Source organism: Mercenaria mercenaria, chromosome 14 (assembly GCF_021730395.1).
Source record: "Mercenaria mercenaria strain notata chromosome 14, MADL_Memer_1, whole genome shotgun sequence".
NCBI lineage: Eukaryota > Metazoa > Mollusca > Bivalvia > Venerida > Veneridae > Mercenaria > Mercenaria mercenaria.
Window position 1 is genome coordinate 1,452,148 of NC_069374.1, and position 23,182 is coordinate 1,475,329.

Genomic DNA, 23,182 nt, shown 5'->3' on the forward strand with positions numbered 1-23,182 from the left:
GTCACTTGATTTTACATAAGAAAATCTTAAAAAATCTTCTTCTCAAAAACCAGAAGCCCTAGAGCTTAGATATTTGACATGTAGCATTGCCTATGGACCTCTACTAAAATTGTTCAAATCATGACCCTGGGGTCAATTTCCCCGGGGTCAAAATTGACCCCTCCCCAGGGGTCACTTGATTTTACATAGGAAAATCTTAAAAAAAATTCTAAAAATAAACCAGAAGGCCTAGATCTTAGATATTTGACATGTAGCATTGCCTAGTAGACTTTTACAAAATTTATTCAAATCATGAACCCTGGGATCAAATTGACCCCGCCCCATGGGGTTACTTGATTGTACATAGAAAAATCTTCAAAATTTTCTAAAAATAAACCAGAAGGCCAAGAGCTTAGATATTTGACATGTAGCATTGCCTAGTGGACCTCTACAAATTTTTTTCAAATCTTGATAAGTTACTTTAAGAAAATTACAACTATATTTTCTCATAATTCTTTTGATTGATTTTTGCGATATAGGGCCATGATGGCCCTCTTGTTTAATGCATGACCTAGTGTAGATTCTCAGTGTAACACATATTTTGATAAATAATAAATCAAAATTGTGTGAGTAATTTATTGAAATTGCATAAATATACGAATATAATTAAAATATGTCACTGAGTTTTGACTTGTGTTATTACTAAACACATTCCAAGGATTTGGTTACTCTTTATTGTATCCACACATATCCAGCAAGGGTAATATTCGTCTGAACAAGGGCAATATTCATATGAAAAGGGGCTATTTCCTTACATACTAGGACAATATTCATATGTACAAGGGCAATATTCACATGTACAGGGGCAATATTCATATGTACAAGGGCAATACCGGTACTAAATATTCATACATACAAGGGCAATATTCACATGTACAGGGGCAATATTCATATGTACAAGGGCAATACTAAATATTCATACGTACAAGGGCAATATTCATATGTACAAGGGCAATATTCATATGAAAAATGGCTATTTCCTTATGTACTAGGACAATATTCATACGTACAAGGGCAATACTAAATATTCATACGTACAAGGGCAATATTCATATGTACAAGGGCAATATTCATATGTACAGGGGCAATATTCACATGTACAGGGGCAATATTCTTGTGTTCAAAGATAGACGGTTTCACAAAATCTTATTTCTAATTAAGTTGACCTGGACCCGTATTCATAAAGCTTCTCAGGAGAAAACTTAGGAAAATCCTTAACTTTGTAAAATTTCCTAACAACATAGCACAAAAGAAAAGTGTAGACTTTATAAAATTTATTGATATCTTCATTACTATGCCAGACTGTTATGTGACAATATTGTTAGACATTCCAACTATCTCAACGATTGTCCACAAGATTTTTTTGGAACTTTTCCCTTAGTTAGTCCCTTAAGGAAAATTTTCCCTTAGGAGCTTTATGAATACCAGCCCTGAACTTTCTTTAAGGCGAGCTGTCCGTATGGTAATTATTAAATTTTGCAGTAGGGAGTGCAGCGTCGAAGTAAAAGCTATAGATTAATTCATTTGAAAGTCAATAAGATTTTACGACTTAAGAGCGTAACAGAAATTGAAGAGGATAGAATTTTATGATGAAAAAAACCTGTGTCTGAGGCGGGATTCAAGCTCAGGTCGCACGAGTTTGAAGTCCAATGCATTAACCACTGAGCAAAAGCGTCCACTCCCTGACGCAGTTGTCCCAGATTGTTTTATTTCTTTTTTATATTGTTTTATATTTATACTTACAAGCTATGTGTAAGCGGTCCTATCATCTCTCCTCTTCATTTATGAATGACATTTTGGCAAAGGAAGTGCCATTTATGCACTAGATAAGAGTCCATTTCCCGGACAAGTTACCAGTTTGCCATGTTTGTTCAAATTGTACTCCTGTGGACAAAATTGGTCCCGTCCTGGAGTTCACTATATTTACTTAGCCTTAGATTATATAACTAGATCTACTTTAAAAAAGTTTCTTGTCTAAAAGCTCAAGACCTAAACCTTAGTACATAGGATGTACATTGCGTAATACTCTACCTAGTTTGTTTAAATCATGAACGCAACCTGTCAGAGTAGATTTACTACAAAGAAATCAAGTCATGTTGGTTTATGCCCAATGAGATACATCAAATAATTTCTTTATTCTGAAAAAAATAATCCGACGGCCTAACTGAAGGGCCTAACGTTTGTATTCACAGTTTTCTTTATCGTAACTTCTACATCATTATTTTAAAATAGATACCCGAGAAAGCCAGGTCATCATACCGCCTGGCCGCTTACTTCAGGCCGCTTGTCCGCCAAGCCGCAACCTACATTGAATTTATAAAAAACATACAATAAGAACCTCGAATTATATAATTTTATTCAACACGTTTAATAAATTCAAGATGAATATTCAAGTTTGTGAGGAGTTATTATATTGAGCCAGATAAAAATTTACAGTAGCAGAAGTTACGTTAAGCTTGCACGTTACGTTTCCCATTTCTTTGTTTATGCAGACGGCAGCTTACGTATATACAGGCCTGTACCTCCGTAGTCGCCTGCCTGGTGCGTATAATCGAACCACAAGGAATGGGTGTTCAAAACAACGAGGTCAAGCTGATTTTATGACAATTATTAACTGGTTCCCGGCAGATGTAATGACCTGTACACTCATCTGCACCATATACAAAATGGCGGGAAACGTAACATGCGGGTCTTGTGTGACGTCTGCTAGGGTTGTTTACATCCGGCTCAGTATATAGCCCTCGTGATATAATTCCTTCGCATCTGAACTCCAAACAATGATTTATTCAGCGACAAATCACTAAATGAGATACAGAGCTCTAGCTTATTTCTTAAATAAAGCCTGGATTCGGCGTATGGAAATGAAATTCTAACACAATCCGATTCATTTTCCTATTAAACAAAGAAGGCTGAAAACAGTGAATTATTATAGAGTAACTTCGGGTATATTCGACACCTTAAGCATAAAAACGGTGAAGCAATTTTCGTTGCAGAATGATCGGTGCGAACATTTCATGAAAACGAAAGTAGACCTTTTCTGCGTCTTCAGTATAAAACGCTGCCCAGTGTTTGCATCTACATCGTTAATATGATGGATTTTATTCTGATTGTTGTCGTCGTGTAATTTCGACATCTTTCGGGCAAATTCGGCACCCTGATGAATTTTAAAAATATACAAGTTGAACATTAATCATTTTTGTAGAACTACATTAAAAACAGCTAATTTCGCAACAGACATAACACATGGTTTTATGCTGACGAGTAGGCTCTAATTTTTCAGATTTCATAACTCGAGCTATAAAAAGTTAAACAAACAATAATCTTTATTGTTCAGTAGATTATACAAACGCTGGCTAATTGTTTCGGGAAACAATATAAGATATAGCCTCATTATTGAATAATGATGTTTATTTATTCATTCGCTGCTGCCGTCTTTTTTGACATGGTACCATTTTCTACCGTCTGAACGGCGGAAGCAAGTTTTGACAGAGAGTAGCTGCAACATTTCGCATAAATTTGTCTCGACATTTTAATCTGATAGAAGGGTCACAGTTTTGTTACCGAAATATGTGGAGTACTCGGCTATAATTGTTTTAAATAACGATCGATGATATGTTCTTATTGTATGCTGTTCAATATATTACACTTTGCATGAATTTTTATTGTCTATTGATAATTAATTGTCATATATTCATATTGGTCCCAGGTGTAATTATGTGCACGCTAATTAAATGTACAGGTGCTTTTTAATGACGTAATTAGCAACGTCAGCTCAGGTTACATACTCTAAGAATCTGTGTGGACAAAATTAGGAAAGCTTGCATTGGTAAAAAACCGTTTAAACCACTTGTATACCGTAAATATCCTTTAAAGGAGATATAAGTGAATAATTTTGAATAGTATGACGAATTTGCACGACAATGTTATATCTTGTCTACCAAATTTCGTCACCCCCTAGCCAAGGTCATGCTTGGAAACATGGGATACTATTTGTTTCTAAACATCAACATCAAATATAGTTCTGTTTATATTTCGGTTAAATAAAGTCAAAATGCAGTTGTAAGAATAGTTTTACATACCTTAGCTTCGCTGACCATTCTTACAGAAAACTGTAACTGCGGTTTTCGTTCAAAATGAATTTGACTGTCGAAGTTACCCGATGCGCGTATCGGAAAAGGAAAGAGCACCTGTGTGATCAAAATGTTCTCATGATGTCATACATAAATATGACGTCATATAAATAACCTAAGAAGAATTATTCTAGGACATTATGGGTTTTTCCACACGGATATTAATTCAAGGTGTCGAATATACACGACTGTCGAATTTATCCGAAGTTACTCTACATTCTAACACGATCCGATTCATTTTCCTATTAAACAAAGAAGACTGAAAACAGTGAATTATTTCACAACAATTCACTGTTCTGACGTCACAATTATTACGTCACAGCGTCAAACAGCATAGCGGCACGTTGGAAAAGAAACCGATTGAAAACGGGCAAATATTCAATTTATGCCGTCAAGGATGTACTTTATTATCCTTGGTAACTTGTTAGAATCGAAATAATATATCTTATTTAGTGATTTGCTCTTGAATAAAATCATTGTTTGTCATTCAGATGCGTATTATTATATCACTCGGCCTCCTCGTGATATAATTCCTTCGCATCTGAACTCCAAACATGTTAGATAATTCAAATATAATGTCTTAAAATTAGCTTGAAAAGTGCGATTCACTTCAGTCATGGACAAATATCATAAGCACATGAACATTATACATTTATTTTCACCACATTATAGGCCATGCATTTATTTACAACTAAGAGCTAGAATCTACATTGTAGAAAAATTTCTATTTGCGAAGTGTAAATTTCTCCAAGTCTCTCATGCGTGAGGTCCAAATTTTTCAAATCAGTCAAGCAAAAAGTCAAGCACGCGACCCTACATTTTTATTTGCTGAATTTTCTAGGTATATTCAGAAGTTTTGAAAAATCAGGGTTTAATCAAATTCTATGTTGTAGTAAAAATATTGATCCGAACGTGCAGCACTACCTGAATAACGTACAGTTGACCTCGACACTACAATAACACGAGGCTATTGCGCGATATTAATGAGGTTCTGCTGACCGCGACAGCACTACAACACAATGCGATAACACAACACGATGCGACAGCTTGAAAAAAATGACGTCATAACACGATGTTAATGTCCTTCTATCGCATTTGCAGTTGCACTGTGTAGTTGTCCTGTCACATTGTGTTATCGTGCTGTGGCATCGTGTTGTCGTGATGTTGCATCTTGTTATCGTAGTATCGAACTTACCTCTGCAGGGGTAGACAGTACGACAGTGCGGTGTCCCTGTCGGAACATTTGTACTAACAACTAAATGCTGCCTAAATATCAACAAGAACACTTCGGGACAGCTCTTCATTAATTGTACATAAAATAAATTTATTAATAATATCTTTAAATTTCTGCACTGAATATGACATCATTTTCGAATTAATGTTCTCTGTTGGCAGCATTGGAAGCGATTTTCGGACACGCAAAATAGCCCTTGACTTGGATATCTTTTTATTTTTGCATAAAGACTACTTTTTTACTGGATCCTCCCATGTATCAATGGGAGAACAAGGCAATTCACGTGCTGTTAAGGTTATAACACACTAAATAGTTGTTGTTCCTTATTCTATATAAAATTGACCTATTTCCAATGGCCGCAGCACACATCAGGACCCATTTTAAATGTCTGTAACGGTTACCTACATTTTCTTGAAGAGTATTGTTAATGCTAAATAAAAATCAAAAGAAAAGTGGGGGTCATGTCTGATGCAAGAAAAATAATTTCAGTCAAACACACAAACTGCAAAATCAGCTAAAAAATGAGACCCCAAATTACACTGGTGGTGTATGATTTAAGTTTCCATGAAAAATTTTGTCATGTTGTTATTTCATTATGAAAATGCTACCTACATGTCAAGCATAGATCTGTCATGTGATTTTAGCAAAAAAATTGCAAAGAAAATAAGGAAAATAGCTCTACAGAGCAAAAAAACTGAGAACTATTTGTATCCGCCATTATGCGACTACCATTTTTTTTCGCGCCATTTTTCTATTTAGTGTCTGTATGCCTTAATACACATTTTTGAAATGCTTTTCCAGGGACGGACATATATCCTTGAGCAGACAGAAAATCATTATCTGTCACCTGTGTCTTGTTTCTTCCATAATGACCTTTTTGTAGCCAAAAAAAACAAAAACAACAACAACAAAAAACGCAATCTAATCCTTAGTATGTTTTGCTGCATCAGTTAACAACCCAAAACGCACTGCCTCAAACATTGTACTTACTCGCTTCTCCCCTAATTCATTCCATTTTTTAACAGCATCATGTCATGTTTTTTTATGAAATAATATAGCGACAGCACACGTGTATGAACGTCTGCAGAAGCCCTTTGGATACGTTGTGACCTCGACCATCGGTCTCCGTCACATACTTTCAAGCTGCTTAATGCAGACGTTAATACACACAACGTGTATTATCCCTAAATTATAGTTAGGAGTGGGGTGGGGGGTATTTCAGTATCTTGGTTCATGTAATTTTGTTTTCGTTTATTACAAAATTTCGTTAACAGACCAGCTTTTTTTACTCATGGTTCTGACTATAAGTAGATCGAGTTACCAAACATATTTTTACTATATTTTTCTCATTTTATTTGCAACTTTTTAGCTTACTCAATGTCATTTTAGGCCTAACTAAACTAAAGGAACCAGCGTGGGAGCCATCTGGTCTAGTCGTGTAATGGTTACATTCTACCAATTCAATTCCTTATTTATTTCATATTAATAACAAAACATTCAGACCTCATTTTCAGCACTTTAGAGCATTTCAATGATATGAAAACCATATATGATCATTTAGTATAACATGTCTTCTTATCAAAAATAGAAAAATATTGACATGTTATGTTGAATATAAGAAAAATAATCTGTTCTGATAAACATCACCCTCTAAAAATGCCCCCATGAAAACAGCCGTTTAGCAGTTATGCGCAGGTAGACATTTTTCGCAAAGAATAAAACTTATTCCAAGAAATTTACAATGAAAATGGTCTAGATCTATTCTCAATACTATAAGCAATAAACAGAAGCCAAAAATTTAACTGTCACCTCCTCATGTCACTCATTATACCAGATTTCATCCATAGCATGGAACTACATTTTGGACTACTTCACATGTAACACTGAATAGTCACTTCCGGTTTGGTGTAATCCGTCCTAATGGCTGCCAGGTATTTGAACACTAATTTTTCACTTGGCATGGCAACAGAGGTCTAAATTGAAGCTAGTTTCTGTTTAAATCTCATTGTGGATGTATTTTTGACATTTTGGTAGGAAAAATGGGAGAGCAGGTCGTATTTGGTGAAGTCAAGCTCAATTTTAGTATGAGTAGTACTTCCAGGTCACAGCAGAGTGATTTTGATGTCAGTTTACAGTAAGCAAATGTGACCATAGAAATCTCTCTTAGAAGATATATGACACATACTTTTCTCTTCATTTTATATCAGATTTATCATAACTCTTTAAAATGAGGTAAGGATTTGTTCTCTGAAATGGGTCTAGCTATGTTTGGTAGCTCTTTAAAAAAGGTCAGTTTTATATAGAATATATAGGAAAAACTATTTACCTTATTGTGACCTATAAGAAAATGTGTGCAAAATTGAGATTTGTCCAGATATTGATATAAATGAACTAGTTTGGTCAGATTTTGGTAAAAAATGAGCATTTCATTGACATTTTGCTGCAAAAATTGATAAAAACCCAAAAAATCACATTTTCACTGTGTTGGGTGTATTTTTTTTTAAAAAAATGCACATTTACACTCTAAATTTTGCCCATCTATACCTTTCAGAGGGGACATTTGGTATATTTCAAAGTGTTAGTGTGTAATTTGCTTGCAAATTATGGTGAAAATTTATGAAATAGGGCAAAAACCAGCTCTGGCTAGAAGAACTGGTTAAAAATTATGTCGCGACATCAATTTTGAAGGAAAATTGGCGCAGGGACCCGCATTACTGAAAATGCCATAAAACCTGGAAAACTGATTTAATCAAGCTGAAACTTGGTATTTTTCATGCAGATATGATACTAGTACTATACAAATGAAATTGAGACTATTACAGAAAAACAGTTTTTCTTATAGGCCTAACTAAACTAAAGGAACCAGCGTGGGAGCCGTCTGGTCTAGTCGCGTAATGGCTGCCAGGTATCTGAACACTAATTTTTCACTTGGCATGGCAACAGAGGTCTAAATTGAAGCTAGTTTCTGTTTAAATTTCATTGTGGATGTATTTTTGACATTTTGGTAGGAAAAATGGGAGAGCAGGTTGTATTTGGTGAAGTCAAGCTCAATTTTAGTACGAGTAGTACTTCCAGGTCACAGCAGTGTGATTTTGATGTCAGTTTACAGTAAGCAAATGTGACCATAGAAATCTCTCTTAGAAGATATATGACCCCTCTTTTCTCTTCATTTTATATCAGGTTTATCATAACTCTTTAAAATGAGGTAAGGATTTGTTCTCTGAAATGGGTCTAGCTATGTTTGGTAGCTCTTTAAAAAGGTCAGTTTTATATACTAATAAACTTTGATAATGTGGCAGCTGACCTGAATACAATCGACACTGTTTATTGTCCAATACAGGTAAATCCAATAATTGCTTTGCAATAGATCTATGTAGGATTATCTTCGAACACCCCTGGACTTATTCGACTCAACTGCCACATTATCAAAGTTTATTAGTAGAATATATAGGGAAAACTATTTACCTTATTGTGACCTATATTTAGGATCACTGAAGGGAAGTCACTCAGTAATAGTACAAAGCCAGGTAAGGCAACATGAGTTGTCTCCCTTACTAAAACCGTTTTAACATAAGTCAGCGTTATCAATGAAAAGAACTTGTACTGTGAAATCACTAATTTTTGCAGTTGTGTCAATCCACAAATTTACTCCCAACAAAACAGTAAAATTCCAACTTATCTTATAATTTAAAGATCAGAATTCACAAACTTATATTCCAACGGCAAAGTAGCTGTACTTATGCAAAACCACGAAATTTTGTCCTCATGAAATTGAAACGATTTCACATTATCACTGAAAATTGCATTGGATATACAAATTTAAAGCAGAACAAACCAAAAAAAAACACTAACAAAATTTGGTAAATCATAAAGTTCTCACTATTTCTTGATGTCGTAAAGCCATAATTACCAGTCACATTGTTAAAATACATTAAAATTACAACATTTTTACAGTAAATCATACATCACTTGTCCATTTTGCTGCTTGGTCATTTAGTTAGCTAACTGACTTGCCTCCATTCAAAGGTAAAACTGGTACGTTCATTTAGAAACTGTGTCCGTAATCAGACTGATATTCCAGTAACTTGGCACCTTTTTACTGTCATAGCAAACCTAGATTCCTATGATTTAACACGTCAGTATAACACTGTTACCCATAAAACCAACTTAAAAGTCTTAAAAAGTTAAAATTAGCAATAAAATTTTCCCTTCTCCAAAACACGTCTACAACCACCGCTGTCTCATTTTGGTCAATCCTATCGTTCAATGCAGCAATGTAAATAATTTAGGGCTAGCGCTGGAATGGGCATTTTGAGCCAAATGCTCAAGATGCTAATTTTGGCTCAAGAAAATTCAGATATGGCTCAAACTCTAAAAAAACCCCCTACTTTAAGAATTAAAACCCGGTCAATTTTTATGCCCCCGAAGGGAGGCATATAGTTTTTGAACCGTCTGTCAGTCTGTCCGCAATTTTCGTGTCCGGTCCATATCTTTGTCATCGATGGATGGATTTTCAAATAACTTGGCATGAATGTGTACCACAGTAAGACGACGTGTCGCGCGCAAGACCCAGGTCCTTAGCTCAAAGGTCAAGGTCACATTTAAAGACGTTAAAGGTCGTATTTCATGATAGTGCATTGATGGGCGTGTCCGGTCCATATCTTTGTCATTCATGCATGGATTTTAAAATTATTGGGCATGAATGTGTACCACAGTAAGACGACGTGTCGCGCGCAAGACCCAGGTCCGTAGGTCAAAGGTCCTAAACTCTTAACATCGGCCATAACTATTCATTCAAAGTGCCATCGGGGGCATGCGTCATCCTATGGAGACAGCTCTTGTTATATAATGTTATTTTGGACCAAAGAGTGCCAAGACACTTGAAGACAGACTGTGACAAAGCATGCAATAAACAAGAGGCACAGTCCATGGTCCATTAACACCATCAAGTGCGCTTGGGGTAATTGAAAGCATCTCTCGCAGTTTGTTTAGCTAAATTGGTACTGATTAATGAATACATGTATACATGGATCAAAGGTGTTTGTTTGTGGCACATGCCATGATTGAATTTCCTTGATTGAATAATGGGCCATCTTTTATTATCTCATCAAAAGACAAGATTAAAGAATGTTGTAAGGTAAGTGTGTTTGATCTTTATTGTTTAAAAAAGTTTAATTGAATAAAATTATTTCAAATGAGTAATGTATGCCAAGTCATTTGAAACTCCCTTGAAGGATGGTAGGGTTATGGACCGGACACGAAACAGACCTGTTAACCTTTAACCTCTAAATGTGACCTTGACCTTGGAGCTAGGGGTCTGGGTCTTGCCCAGGACGCGTCGTCTCATTATGGTGAGCATTTATTTATGCAAAGTTATTTCAAAATCCATTTATGTATGGCAGAGTTACAGCCAAGTCAAGAATTAACACGGACGCACAGACAGTGCGATTTAAATATGCCCACCTTCAGGGGCATAAAAATAAAACAGCAAAAATTTATAGAAACTATCGGGAACTGTGAGTTATGCACACTTTCTACATCTAAACATTCTTGAATCTTTGATATTACTGTCACAGTCATGTTTTTCTTTCATTTTGAAAATAAGAATGAATATAAGATTGTGCTTAAAAGGTATTGTTGCTGTTGTCACCAGTCTGGAATGTAAACAAAGATGTTTTTCAACCATATGAGAGAATAATCATAAATCTGGTATAATAAAAATAATAATAATAATAAAATCACTTTTTATCATGAACATGTTTTATTTCATTTTGTTAGTAATACTAAAATAGCCATATTTCACATACTGTTTGATGAAAATAATAACCAGATTTGTGAAAGAAACTCAACTATTTTCCTAATGTACATACTTTCATACTTGGTGACACAATTTATTAAAGTATACCCAAGCTAGTAAGCATTTTAATAAACACGAATTTACATGAACAACAAAAATTCATTCAAATGTTTTATCTATAATAAAACAGTATTTAAATGCCTTAATTATAGAACCAGTATATAATTGTAGCACCCCTAAAGTAACTGTGTAAAAGCAATTAACTTCTTACAGACAGGAGTTACATAAAAACAGCTTACAAATACACGTAATATTGTCACGCTTTATTCTAATATATAACCCTACAAGTAAAACCTAATACTAATCTATTACCCTAAAAAATAAACCCTTTTCAACCTTAAAAGAAAACAAAAACACATTCTGTATAAACTTAAAATACATTCACGAAATACAATTTCACAAAACAATTTTACCAATATTCAGTTACTTCCGCTGAACAGAGATACCCGATAAAATGTCATTCAGACAATCACAATTCAGACAAAGTATTATGTTGTTTTCAAAATTTTCTATCATCATTTACATAAATATTAAATATATGACTATCCAAAAAGTACGGATGTGCAGGCAAACTGTTCACTCGAACTTGGATAATTTGAATACCACCCTATACTCAAACTCATTGTCAGTTCCCAGCACAATCCCTGCATTGTGTATATTGTTCAATGACTGGAACTTCCGATAACTCAAACAAATTTTGACAATCCCGACGAGTTTGAGTTTGACAGTAAGTACAAATGGACAAGAGAATATATATCTAGACCCTGTGCAACTGTAAGTAACAAAGTTTTCCAATGGTGCTTCATTTACAGGTTCTACGGTATTGTTAAAGCTGGACATAACTTAGAGTTTGATCAACCTAAATCCATAACAGGGTTTTATCATGAATTTTGGTTTATTTTGCAAACATCCAAATAGACACTATTCAACATTCTAATGGTAGTACCTAAAAACAGTAGGTGGACCTTTGGAATTTCTAAAATATATTCAATAATGTCAATTTTATGGCTAAAAAATGTATTTTTCACATTGCAAAGTCAGGCAAAATTATGATTTTGAAAAGACAACTTTTTTCTAGACTTTTTTCAATTATATTACATGGAACATTCTTTTTATACTTTATACAAATGTACTAAGATATCCTGAAAGAATTATAACAATACAGTCACAAATAAATTCAAAATTGATTTAAATGAAGAAAATGTGCCCATCAAAACAACTAATCGAAATATTTTGAAAAATTAAACACTACCTTCATAGTTCTTTAGAATGAAATAATTATGAAATCAATGGCATTGTCTTCTAATTAAAATTATCGACAAGGAAAATCCTTTTCATGGAAGAGGTGAATCAGATGTTAAAATTATACCTTTTTCATTGGCAAAAATATCTAACCCCCTTCAATAGCATATAAACAGAAAATAAAATCTAGTTTTAAATAAATACAGCACATTATTTTAAAACTACAATACACAAACTGTAATGTAGTCTCTACACAGCATATATGTCATGGCAGTACAACTATTTCCTCTGAACACAAAATATATAACACAAACTAAATGCACAAATGTATGTGACACAGTTAATAAAAAACATGTAACATTTTAAAAGAAAAAAAATCATAAAAATATCAAAACAAAACATACCTAACTAGAACTGTCACAGGAGTGACTCATACCCCCACCATACGGTCTTGTCACAGAAGAATGGCAACCATAAGAAATCTTAAAAATACTTTGGAGTACTTCATCCTGGGCTTCCACATATAAGTAATACTAGTATAGTAATACTAGTAAATATAAAAAATCTCTAATATTAGAGATACACTAAAAGTGAATATAAAAAAATGTCTTACCAACCCATGTTATCACAGAAAAATGTATTTACTTTTTACATAGGACTTATAATAATAAAGTTAAAATATTGAAAATCTAAAAATAGGGGAAGAAACTCAGTACAAAAGTTAAAAAAAGGTTACTTCCCTTTGGCTCCAAGCCAATCAGAATGAGATATAGTGAAAATACATCAGAATTAACCTTAAATTCTAGGTAAAAGGGGACACAATTCAAGAAAAATTGGTGTCAGAGTTATGCACCTTGTGTCACATGATGTGGGTGATGAGGTGGAACATCTGTTTTAAATCTGAATCACATCCATTCAGTAGTAACTGAGATATAGTGAAAATACATCAAAATTAACCTTAAATTCTAAGTAAAAAGGGGACATAATTCATGAAAAATTGGTGTCAGAGTTATGCACCTTGTGTCACATGATGTGGTTGATGAGTAGGAACAACTATTTTAAGTTTGAATCAAATCCATTTTGTAACAAGGCAGTCTGAAAGACAGCTAAATCCCCCACCACTGCTATGGATAGTGAAAGGGTAAACCTTTGACTTAAGCTGTGACCTTGACCTTGAACTGACATGGCTGACTCATGAATTCTGCACAACGTCTTGATGAGGTGATCATTTGACCAAAGTTTCATGAAAATCCTTCAAGGGGTTTAGGAGATACAGAGCTGAAACCTTTGACCTTCAGTTGTGACCTTGACCTTGAGTTGACATGGCTGACTCATGAGTTCTTGATGAGGTGATCATTTGACCCAAGTTTGATGAAAATCCTTCAAGGGGTTAAGGAGATACAGAGTGGACACCAAATGGAAGGCTCAAACCTTCGACCCATAGTTGTGACCTTGACCTTGAGCTGGCATGGTTGACTCATAATTTCTGCACATCATTCTGATGAGGTAATCATTTGACCCAAGTTTTATAAAATTCCTTCAAGGGGTTTAGGAGATATAGAGCGGACACGAAATGGAAGGCTCAAACCTTTGACCTTCAGCTGTGACCTTGACCTTGAGCCGACATGGCTGACTCATAAGTTCTGCACATCGCCTTGATGAGGTGATCGTTTGACCCAAGTTTGATGAAAATCCTTCAAGGGGTTTAGGAGATATAGAGCGGACACAAAATGGAAGGCTCAAACCTTTGACCCTAAGTTGTGACCTTGACCTTGAGCTGGCATGACTGACTCATAGATTCTGCACATCGTCTTGATGAGGTGATCATTTGACCCAAGTTTTATAAAATTCCTTCAAGGGGTTAAGAGATATAGAGCGGACACAAAATGGAAGGCTCAAACCTTTGACCTTGAGTTGTGACCTTGACCTTGAGCCAGCATGGCTGACTCATGGGTTCTGCATATCGTCTTGATGAGGTGATCATTTGACCGAAGTTTTATAAAACTCCTTCAAGGGGTTTAGGAGATATAGAGCGGACACAAAATGGCAGGCTCAAACCTTTGACCTTGAGTTGTGACCTTGACCTTGAACCGACAAGGCTGACTCATGGGTTCTGCACATCGTCTTGATGAGGTGATCATTTGACCCAAGTTTCATGAAAATCCTTCAAGGGGTTTAGGAGATATGGACCGGACACGATTTTGTTACGGACGGAAGGACGGACGCAGACCATTCCTATAATCCCTCTGCCACGACGGGGGATTAATAACTGAGATATAGTGAAAATACATCAAAATCAACCTTAAATTTACAGTAAAAGGGGACATAATTCATAAAAGATTTATGTCAGAGTTAAGCACCTTATGTCACATGATGTGGGTGATGAGGTGGAACAACTATTTTAAGTTTGAATCAAATCCATTTAGTAATAACTGAGATATAGTGAAAATACAACAAAATTAACCTTAAATTCCAAGTAAAAGGGGGCATAATTCATGAAAACTTGGTGTCAGATTTATGCACCTTGTGTCACATGATGTGGGTGATGAGGTGGAACATCTATTTTAAGTTTGAATCAAATCCATTCAGTAGTAACGGAGATACAGTGAAAATACATCAAAATCAACCTTAAATTCTAAGTAAAAAGGGGCATAATTCATTAAAAATTGGTGTCAGAGTTATGCACCTTGTGTCACATGATGTGGGTGATGAGGTGGAACACCTATTTTAAGTTTCAATCAAATCCATTTAGTAATAACTGAGATATAGTGAAAATACAACAAAATTAACCTTAAATTCTAAGTAAAAGGGGACATAATTCATGAAAACTTGGTGTCAGAGTTATGCACCTTGTATCTTATGATGTGGGTGATAAGGTGGAACATGTATTTTTTAGTTTGAATCAAATCCATTTGGTAATAACTGAGATAATAGATTTCGGGACGCGACGGGACGGGACGGGACGCGACAAAACTGACTCCTGTGTACCCCCCTCAAACATGTTTGGTGGGGGTATAAATATACTGAATAAATTACCCTCAAAGCATAAATAGCAAGATATGTGAGATCAGTTGGATGAATCAATGTTTGAGTACCAAGGGTATACAACTGAGGCTAGAAACCAGTCTTGTGATGCATGTTTGCCATAATAAGTCGTTTTTTTGTTTTGTTTTTGGGGTTTAACGCCGTTTTTCAACAGTATTTCAGTCATGTAACGGCGGGCAGTTAACCTAACCAGTGTTCCTGGATTCTATACCAGTACTAACCTGTTCTCCGCAAGTAACTGCCAACTTCCTCACATGAATCATAGGTGGAGGACTAAGGATTTCAGACACAATGTATTTTATTAAATTGTCACGGAGAACCTACGCCCCGCCCGGGGATCGAACTCGCAACCCTGCGGTCTGTAGACCGATGCTCTCCTTACTGAGTTTTTGCCATAATAACATCAGACCTTAATAACCTTAGAACCTGGTACTTTCTACTGGAATGAATAAAGCTTTCATTTTACAAATGGATTTCTTTGTCTGAAATTTAATAACAACCTTTGTTATAAATTATAATAGACGTAGACTTATATAGCCATTAAAGGGACTAAGCCACACATTTTAAGCAAAAAAAAAAAGAGAAAGAATTCTCGATTTCTCTCAAAAATCCATAGAAGGCGAGTACTCTGAAAGTGACTAGTAGTACAAACTTACTGACATATGAATTTTGCAAGATATTCCTTAATTATATAAATAAGCAAAAATATTGTGCAGAAACTAGTAAACCATTGCAACGATTTTGAAAGAATGCAGAAAATTTGCATTCTTCTTGCATTTTTACCAATATCTAACTTTTTTTTTATCACACTTTTTTCAGTGTCATATATACATTCTGGAATAAACTTGGTGGAAATAAACATGCTGAAAAATTTCACCCAGACTGTGGGCAAGTAGCTTTAAGCTAGAAAAATAGCACAGAACAAATGGAAGTCGCATACATCTCAAGGTAGTTCCATGCTTATTCATCAAGAAATGATTGTTGTAAATAATTTATCAAGGAAACTTAGGTACTCTTCCACCACTACCATTTGGTGAGTGTTTATTCGGCTTATTATTTTTCCTTTCACAAAACATGTCTTTGCACTTTTGTTCTGATTATGTGTAAGCACCAACAGTGTTCTTAAAAAAAACTAACAGACAGTTTTAACAAGAGCTGTTGGAGGACAGCAATTCAACAGCCTTTTCAATTGAACGTATATAAAAGTGGGTACTGAGATACCACTTTACGTACAAAAATTTAAACAACAAGGCAGTCTGAAAGACAGCTAAATCCCCCACCACTGCTATGGATAGTGAAATGGTAAACCCTTGACCATTGGCTGTAACCTAGACCTTGAACTGACATGGCTGAGTCATGAATTCTGCACAACGCCTTGATGAGGTGATCATTTGACCCAAGTTTCATGAAAATCTTCAAGGGGTTTAGGAGATACAGAGCGCAAACCTTTGACCTTGAGTTGTGACCTTGACCTTAAATTAACATGGCTGATTAATGAGTTCTTGATAGGTGGTAATTTGACCAAAGTTTGATAAAAATCCTTCAAGGGGTTTAGGGATATAGAGTGGACACAAAATGGAAGGCTCAAACTTTTGACCTTAAGTTGTGACCTTGACCTTGAGCCGGGACGACTGACACATAAGTTCTGCACATTGTTTTGATGAGCTGATAATTTGACCCAAATTTTAAAAAATTCCTTTAAGGGATTTAGGAGATAGAGAGCGGAAACAAAATGGAAGGCTATAGACTTTTGGCTTTGAGTTGTGACCTTGACCCAGCATGGCTGACTCATGAGTTCTGCACATCACCTTGATGAGGTCATCATTTGACCCAAGTTTCATATGAATTCCTCAAGGGAATTAGGAGATACAGAGCAGACACAAAATGGAAGGCTCAAACGTTTGACCTTCAGTTGTGACCATGACCTTGAGCCGGCATGGCTGACTTATAAGTTCTGCACATCGCCTTGATGAGGTCATCATTTGACCCAAGTTTCATATGAATTCCTCAAGGGAATTAGGAGATACAGAGCAGACACAAAATAGAAGGCTCAAATCTTTGACCTTCAGTTGTGACCTTGACCTTGAGCTGGCATGGCTGACTCATAAGTTCTGCACATTGCCTTGATGAGGTGATTATTTGACGCAAATTTGATTAAAATCCTTCAAGGGTTTTAGGAGATAGAGAGCGGACAAAAAATCAAAGGCTCGAACATTTCATTGTAAGTTGTGACCTTGACCTTGAGCCGGCATGGCTGACTCATGGGTTTTGCACATCGTCTTGATATGGTGATAATTTGACCCAAGTTTTATAAAATTCCTTCAAGGGGTTTAGGAGATATAGAGCAGACACAAAATGGAAGGCTCAAACATTTGACCTGCAGTTGTGACCTTGACCTAGAGCCGACCAGGCTGACTCATGGGTTCTGCACATCGTCTTGATAAGGTGATCATTTGACTCAAGTTTCATGAAAATCCTTTAAGAGGTTTAGGAAATATAGAGCGGACACGAAAGTGTTAGGGACAGACGGGGACCATTCCTATAAACCCCCACCACTTGTGGCAGGGGATTAAAAACTGCTATGTAGAAAAAGGAGCGTAATTTTGTAAAAATGCGAAGTAGAGTTATGGCACCTGCACACTGCATGTCAGACTGTGACAGAACAAATGTATGAAGTTTCCATCCATTCTCATAAGTGTGTACTGAGATACCAGCTTATATACAAAAAGTTAATAAAAATTCAAACAAAACAAAAAAAGTCGAAAAAAGTGGCATAATTCTGTAAAAGCGCATAATAGTCATACTGAGGAATATTCCTCCAGCCAATAATCGATAGCGGTCAGATTTTCTACATAGAATTAAGAAGGGCATGCACACATTTTATTTAATATTAGGTGCAAAAATATTACCAAAGTTCAATATTTGATTCATCACACGATATTTACAAATTAAATTTTATCTTTATTTATGATTTTGTTCCTAACATGATGTTTAATGCCATCATTTCGTCATTTTTTCCATTCTATTTTCCATATAAAATGTGTAAAAATCTCAAACCGGTGTTTGTTTAAAGCTTTTTTTTTTGTATAAAACCATTTATATGAAAGCTTTTATGAAAGCTTAGGTGCAAATGATTTCCTACTCTTAATGAATTTATCTCCTGAATGCTATTTATTTCATTTTTGTAAAATAAAAATTTGACATGTTCTCAGACTGTTAATTTCCACTGATTTTGAAGAAAAATTAACTTCAGTGCGAAGTTGTTGTTGTAGTGTCGTATGCTGACGATATATTAATGCCGCACATGCGGTATCGTGATCAAAAGGTTAAAGTAAATGATTTAATCAGTTTAGTTATAATTCCTTTTGTGTTAATATCACAAGTTTTACAACATAAGAAATTCATTTAAGTATTGCAATTAATAGCTTAGCTTTAAAAAGAAGGAGATGCGCATTTCTTCTTTTGTTGTTGTTCTCACCTTATTTAATTTATTTTAAATATCAGTGTCAATTATGCCACAAGAAAGTTTTCTATCGGCCATACAATGCTAAAAGGTTTATCTGGAGAAGAAAAAGTGAGGAATGCAAGGTATTTACATATAAAATTTTGAATAAATTTATTTTTAGTTTTTAGATAATAAATTGCCAAAACTACGCAGCACAGCATTACCAAATAAAGACAAATGAAACAAGAGCTGTCAATGGGCAGCATGCTCGACTATTCTCAGTGCTTCATAGTATAATATAAGCTATAAGTAAAACTTTAACATTACAATAAGTATATTCTAAGTCAAAAAGGGGCCATAATTCAGTCAAAATGCTTGATAGAGTTGCCTCCTCCTGTTTACAGACTGGGGTCATGATGGTAAACAAGCATGAATTCTGAAGATAAAATTATAAAACAAGCAAACAGCAAAATATCAAAGCAATATCTCAATTGTCTTTAAAAATATTTGTGTGACGCTCGCGCTAATGCTAACACATATAATACGTATGTTTTCATGATATCAACTAACTTTTTATGAAATGAGAAAGAAATGATCTTTTTTTTTTTTTGTGAGGAAATATAATTTTACTTTTGTGAAACTTTAAACTAATTTCATGATTTTCTTTTCAGTTATCATGAAAATTGTATTTTTTTCTTTACCTCATTATGAAACTTTCATAATTGATTGTACATGTTTAATTTAAAATAATTTTACATGAATGTCATTTCTTAATTAATGAAGCTGATAGAAATTGTTGATCAAACACGCATATATATTTGTTTAATTGGCCCCTAATTACCACTAAATAAGGAGCTTTAAAACAACACAGACATAGTACAACACTGGTAAGGCTATAAATGTGTTTTGAATATAATTATGATGCCATTTTACTTTTTCGAATCATTTTTTATTATTATTTTGCAACAGTCTGGTGAAATTTGTGAAATTATATTCACACTGAATATGGCAAAATACCTGTACCATGCTGATTGCCAATATTTTTTTAAAAGAAAGAGAAAATGATCAATTGCACCAAGGGTGACACAAGTCTCCCTTTTACTTATTCTACAAACATACCATAATTTTTTATTCATTTAATTTCTTACTTTCCTGATTTCTTAAGAATTACTTAAAGTGGCATTATGCGCATCTTACTGCACAAAGTGTGTTTTCTGGTGAATTTTTCATAAAAGCAATTTTAGGTTGCTGTGCATTTAAATGTGTTACATTAACGATAGTGCAGCGTAAGTATTAGAAGTTGATGCTTTAGAAGTCAGGAAATCGGACTAATAAGATAACAGGTCTTTTCCTTAACCTTGTACGCAGTGAACTCCCTTACCTACAGGTAGAGATTTCTATAGCTGAAGGGAAGCAACTCCTGCATGCAGATGTACTTTCTTAAAATGTCTGCCCCAGTCAAAATAAGAAAACTCATATTTTGAAATATATACTTTCGTACTGGTACCAGAAAGAGTTTGGTATATTGGGTTAAAAACTATAATTTAATCCACCCTATTTACTAACATAATCTACTTCAGCTGGATTTAACTTTTAAAAAAGCACATATTTCCACTTTAATTGATAAACATATGATATTTCACCATTTTAGAGTAAAAGAAATAAAATCTTCACCTGTAATAGCATAAATTGTAATCAAACGTTTTCAAGAAACACAACTTATATTATGTACATTTGTGTTTTAAAAATGGACGTGGTTGTAAAAATCTAACAAGGTCATAGTTAGGTATTTAAACCTGGGGTCTGAAACATCTGATAACATATACTACATGTCACACAGAATTATAAATCAACATGATTTTACAATGTCAACTCTAAAATTTAATTGTTTTATTAATTAATATTTTGTGACTTGAAAGACAAAAATACAAAATTACATATAAGAAACTACATATTGTTTCAGTAAAAATGACTTTATTTCTTATATAAAGTCTCTCCCTTTACATAGTTTGTAACTAAAGTGGCATGTCAATTATGCTTGTTCAATTTCTTATGGAAAACCTTTTGAAATCAAAATAAACATCCAGATGACAATATCCAGAGGCAATAAATATCGACATCGCAATGCTGGTCACCCGTTACCAAAACCGTACAGTTGTTGTTTCCCTTGATATTGATTTTCTACCATATCGGTCATGAGGTCAATTCTTCTTCATGTATGGAACCTAGGCAAAGTAGGTCAGTTTATCACTGTGAATAAGTGTGTGAATTTCCAATCTATTGCCATATAAGGTTTCTGAGATACCAGCTCACATAAAAAGCTTAACCAAACTCAAACTGGAATACAGACGCCAATGTGGACACTGATGCAGGGGTGAGTCCAATAACATTACCTATTCTTTGAATAGTCAGGCTAAAAGCAGTCCATGTAAGTAATGCATTACGTGAAAGTTTCACCTATTTATTGTGCATATGACTGAAACAACCTTCTTTGTCAATGACCTGATAACAAAATAAAATATCAGGCAAGTGATATCAGGCACTTTGCATAGTAGTTGCATGATAAAATATCAATTTAAACATGTGTAAGGAAAAATCAACTTAAACATGTGTAAGGAAAATACAGACTGTGGGATAAGGGCAAATGAGTATACCCCTCACAAACATTCAAAACAGACACATTTAAACTTAAATAAATCTTTTACAACATAAATTCACAGTTGGATATTTGTTTTGGAAAGCTCATGAAAGACAACTGGGATGGCAATTTGTGATAAAAATGTGCCCTCATTAGACATAATTAATGAAATATAACTTCTGAAGACAGGACAGATATTTTATCTTTAAATGTATCTAGTCCAGTTTTTTTTTAGTAAATTAACTCCTCTAGAACCTAGAAAATAAAATTCCTGTAAAAAAACCCTTAAAAAACAGCAATGTGTTAGACAGAACTAGTGAAACAATTGGAAGTCTGATTCAATTTTTTTTTTTAAATGGTGACAGCTCCTAGCAACAACATGTTTAACCTTTAGTCTGCCATATTTGAATCAAATTCTTATTGGAATGGTGACAGCTCCTAACAAAAATATATCAGCAGGTTATATGTGTTTAAGTAAAGAAAGTGTACATGAATTTTACTTTGAACAATTATCTGCCAAGAAACAAAAGTGATGCAGATATAATAATAATACCGGTATTATAGTGAAAACAAATCTGGGGTTGTGAGCAAGACCTGAACTTATATACATCTAAGTTCTTATCCTGAAATTTTAACTGACAGTCTAGTCTAAACATGAAGACTCTGATGACCCTAATTCACTCAACATGATATGCAGCTAAAATAAAGCCAATAAAAAGTATTTGTCTTAAGAAAGCCCATTTCACATACATCAGTGACAAATATCCAGTAACTATCTAAAACAAAGCCATTATATATAGTGTTCCAGTGACACAAGAGTGTCATCTAGAAGGCTGCTCTGCCTCTTGTTGAACCAAAAGTGTATTTTCTGTGCTTCCTCTCCAATCTACAGCTCCTGCAATCTCCCCTTTATCACCAGGAATGTCTTCCATTTCCGCAGTTTCTGCTATGGTTCCAGAAGCTAACTTACTTCCCTCACCAGCATCAGATGCTGAGCTTTTAGGCATACTGACAATTGAACTTGCAGATGTAAATGGATTGTCACTTGTTGACGTTCTTGGTGTGAACCCAACTGATTGTGATGAGCAATACGCTGAACTGTTGTTTGAGTCTGCGTTACCTGGCAACATTTTGTCCGTCTCCTGCGGATACAGCTCTGAGAAGCTGACATCATCCCGATATAGAGCTGTAATAGGATCTCCTCCGACAGGTGGCCACCCTGGTGTAGATACTATCTCCTCTTCAATGGCGCTATATTCAAACTTGAGGGACGGGAACCAACGTTCCTTCATTCGCCGGAACTTTTCTCTGATAACAGCATGGTCGAGAAGGAATGTCTGAAACACCAATAGATGTTATAGGTTATAATAAGAGTGACAAAATATCAGAATATATAACTGACAAAGTAAGCTCAATATGATAAAAGACTATTTACTATAGCTCTATACTCAAGAAGGATAAATATCGACAGAAATTCTAACACAACCTGTTCCATTTTGAAAACTATGTGTTATTTTTCAACAATTCACTGTTCTGACATCACAATTATTAT

General features: G+C 34.7%; 1 protein-coding gene across 2 annotated transcripts in view; it reads right to left on the bottom strand.

Annotated features, from left to right (window-relative positions):
• Nucleotides 1–11,141: 11,141 nt before the first annotated feature.
• LOC128548321 (polyamine-transporting ATPase 13A3-like) overlaps nucleotides 11,142–23,182 on the bottom strand; it is a 117,747-nt gene continuing 105,706 nt past the window's right edge. For both annotated transcript variants that reach the window (XM_053522807.1, XM_053522808.1), the window contains one exon: nucleotides 11,142–22,967. In XM_053522807.1, coding sequence (XP_053378782.1) covers nucleotides 22,452–22,967 — 516 coding nt within the window. In that variant the 3' untranslated portion in view covers nucleotides 11,142–22,451. The remainder of the gene's footprint in view (nucleotides 22,968–23,182) is intronic.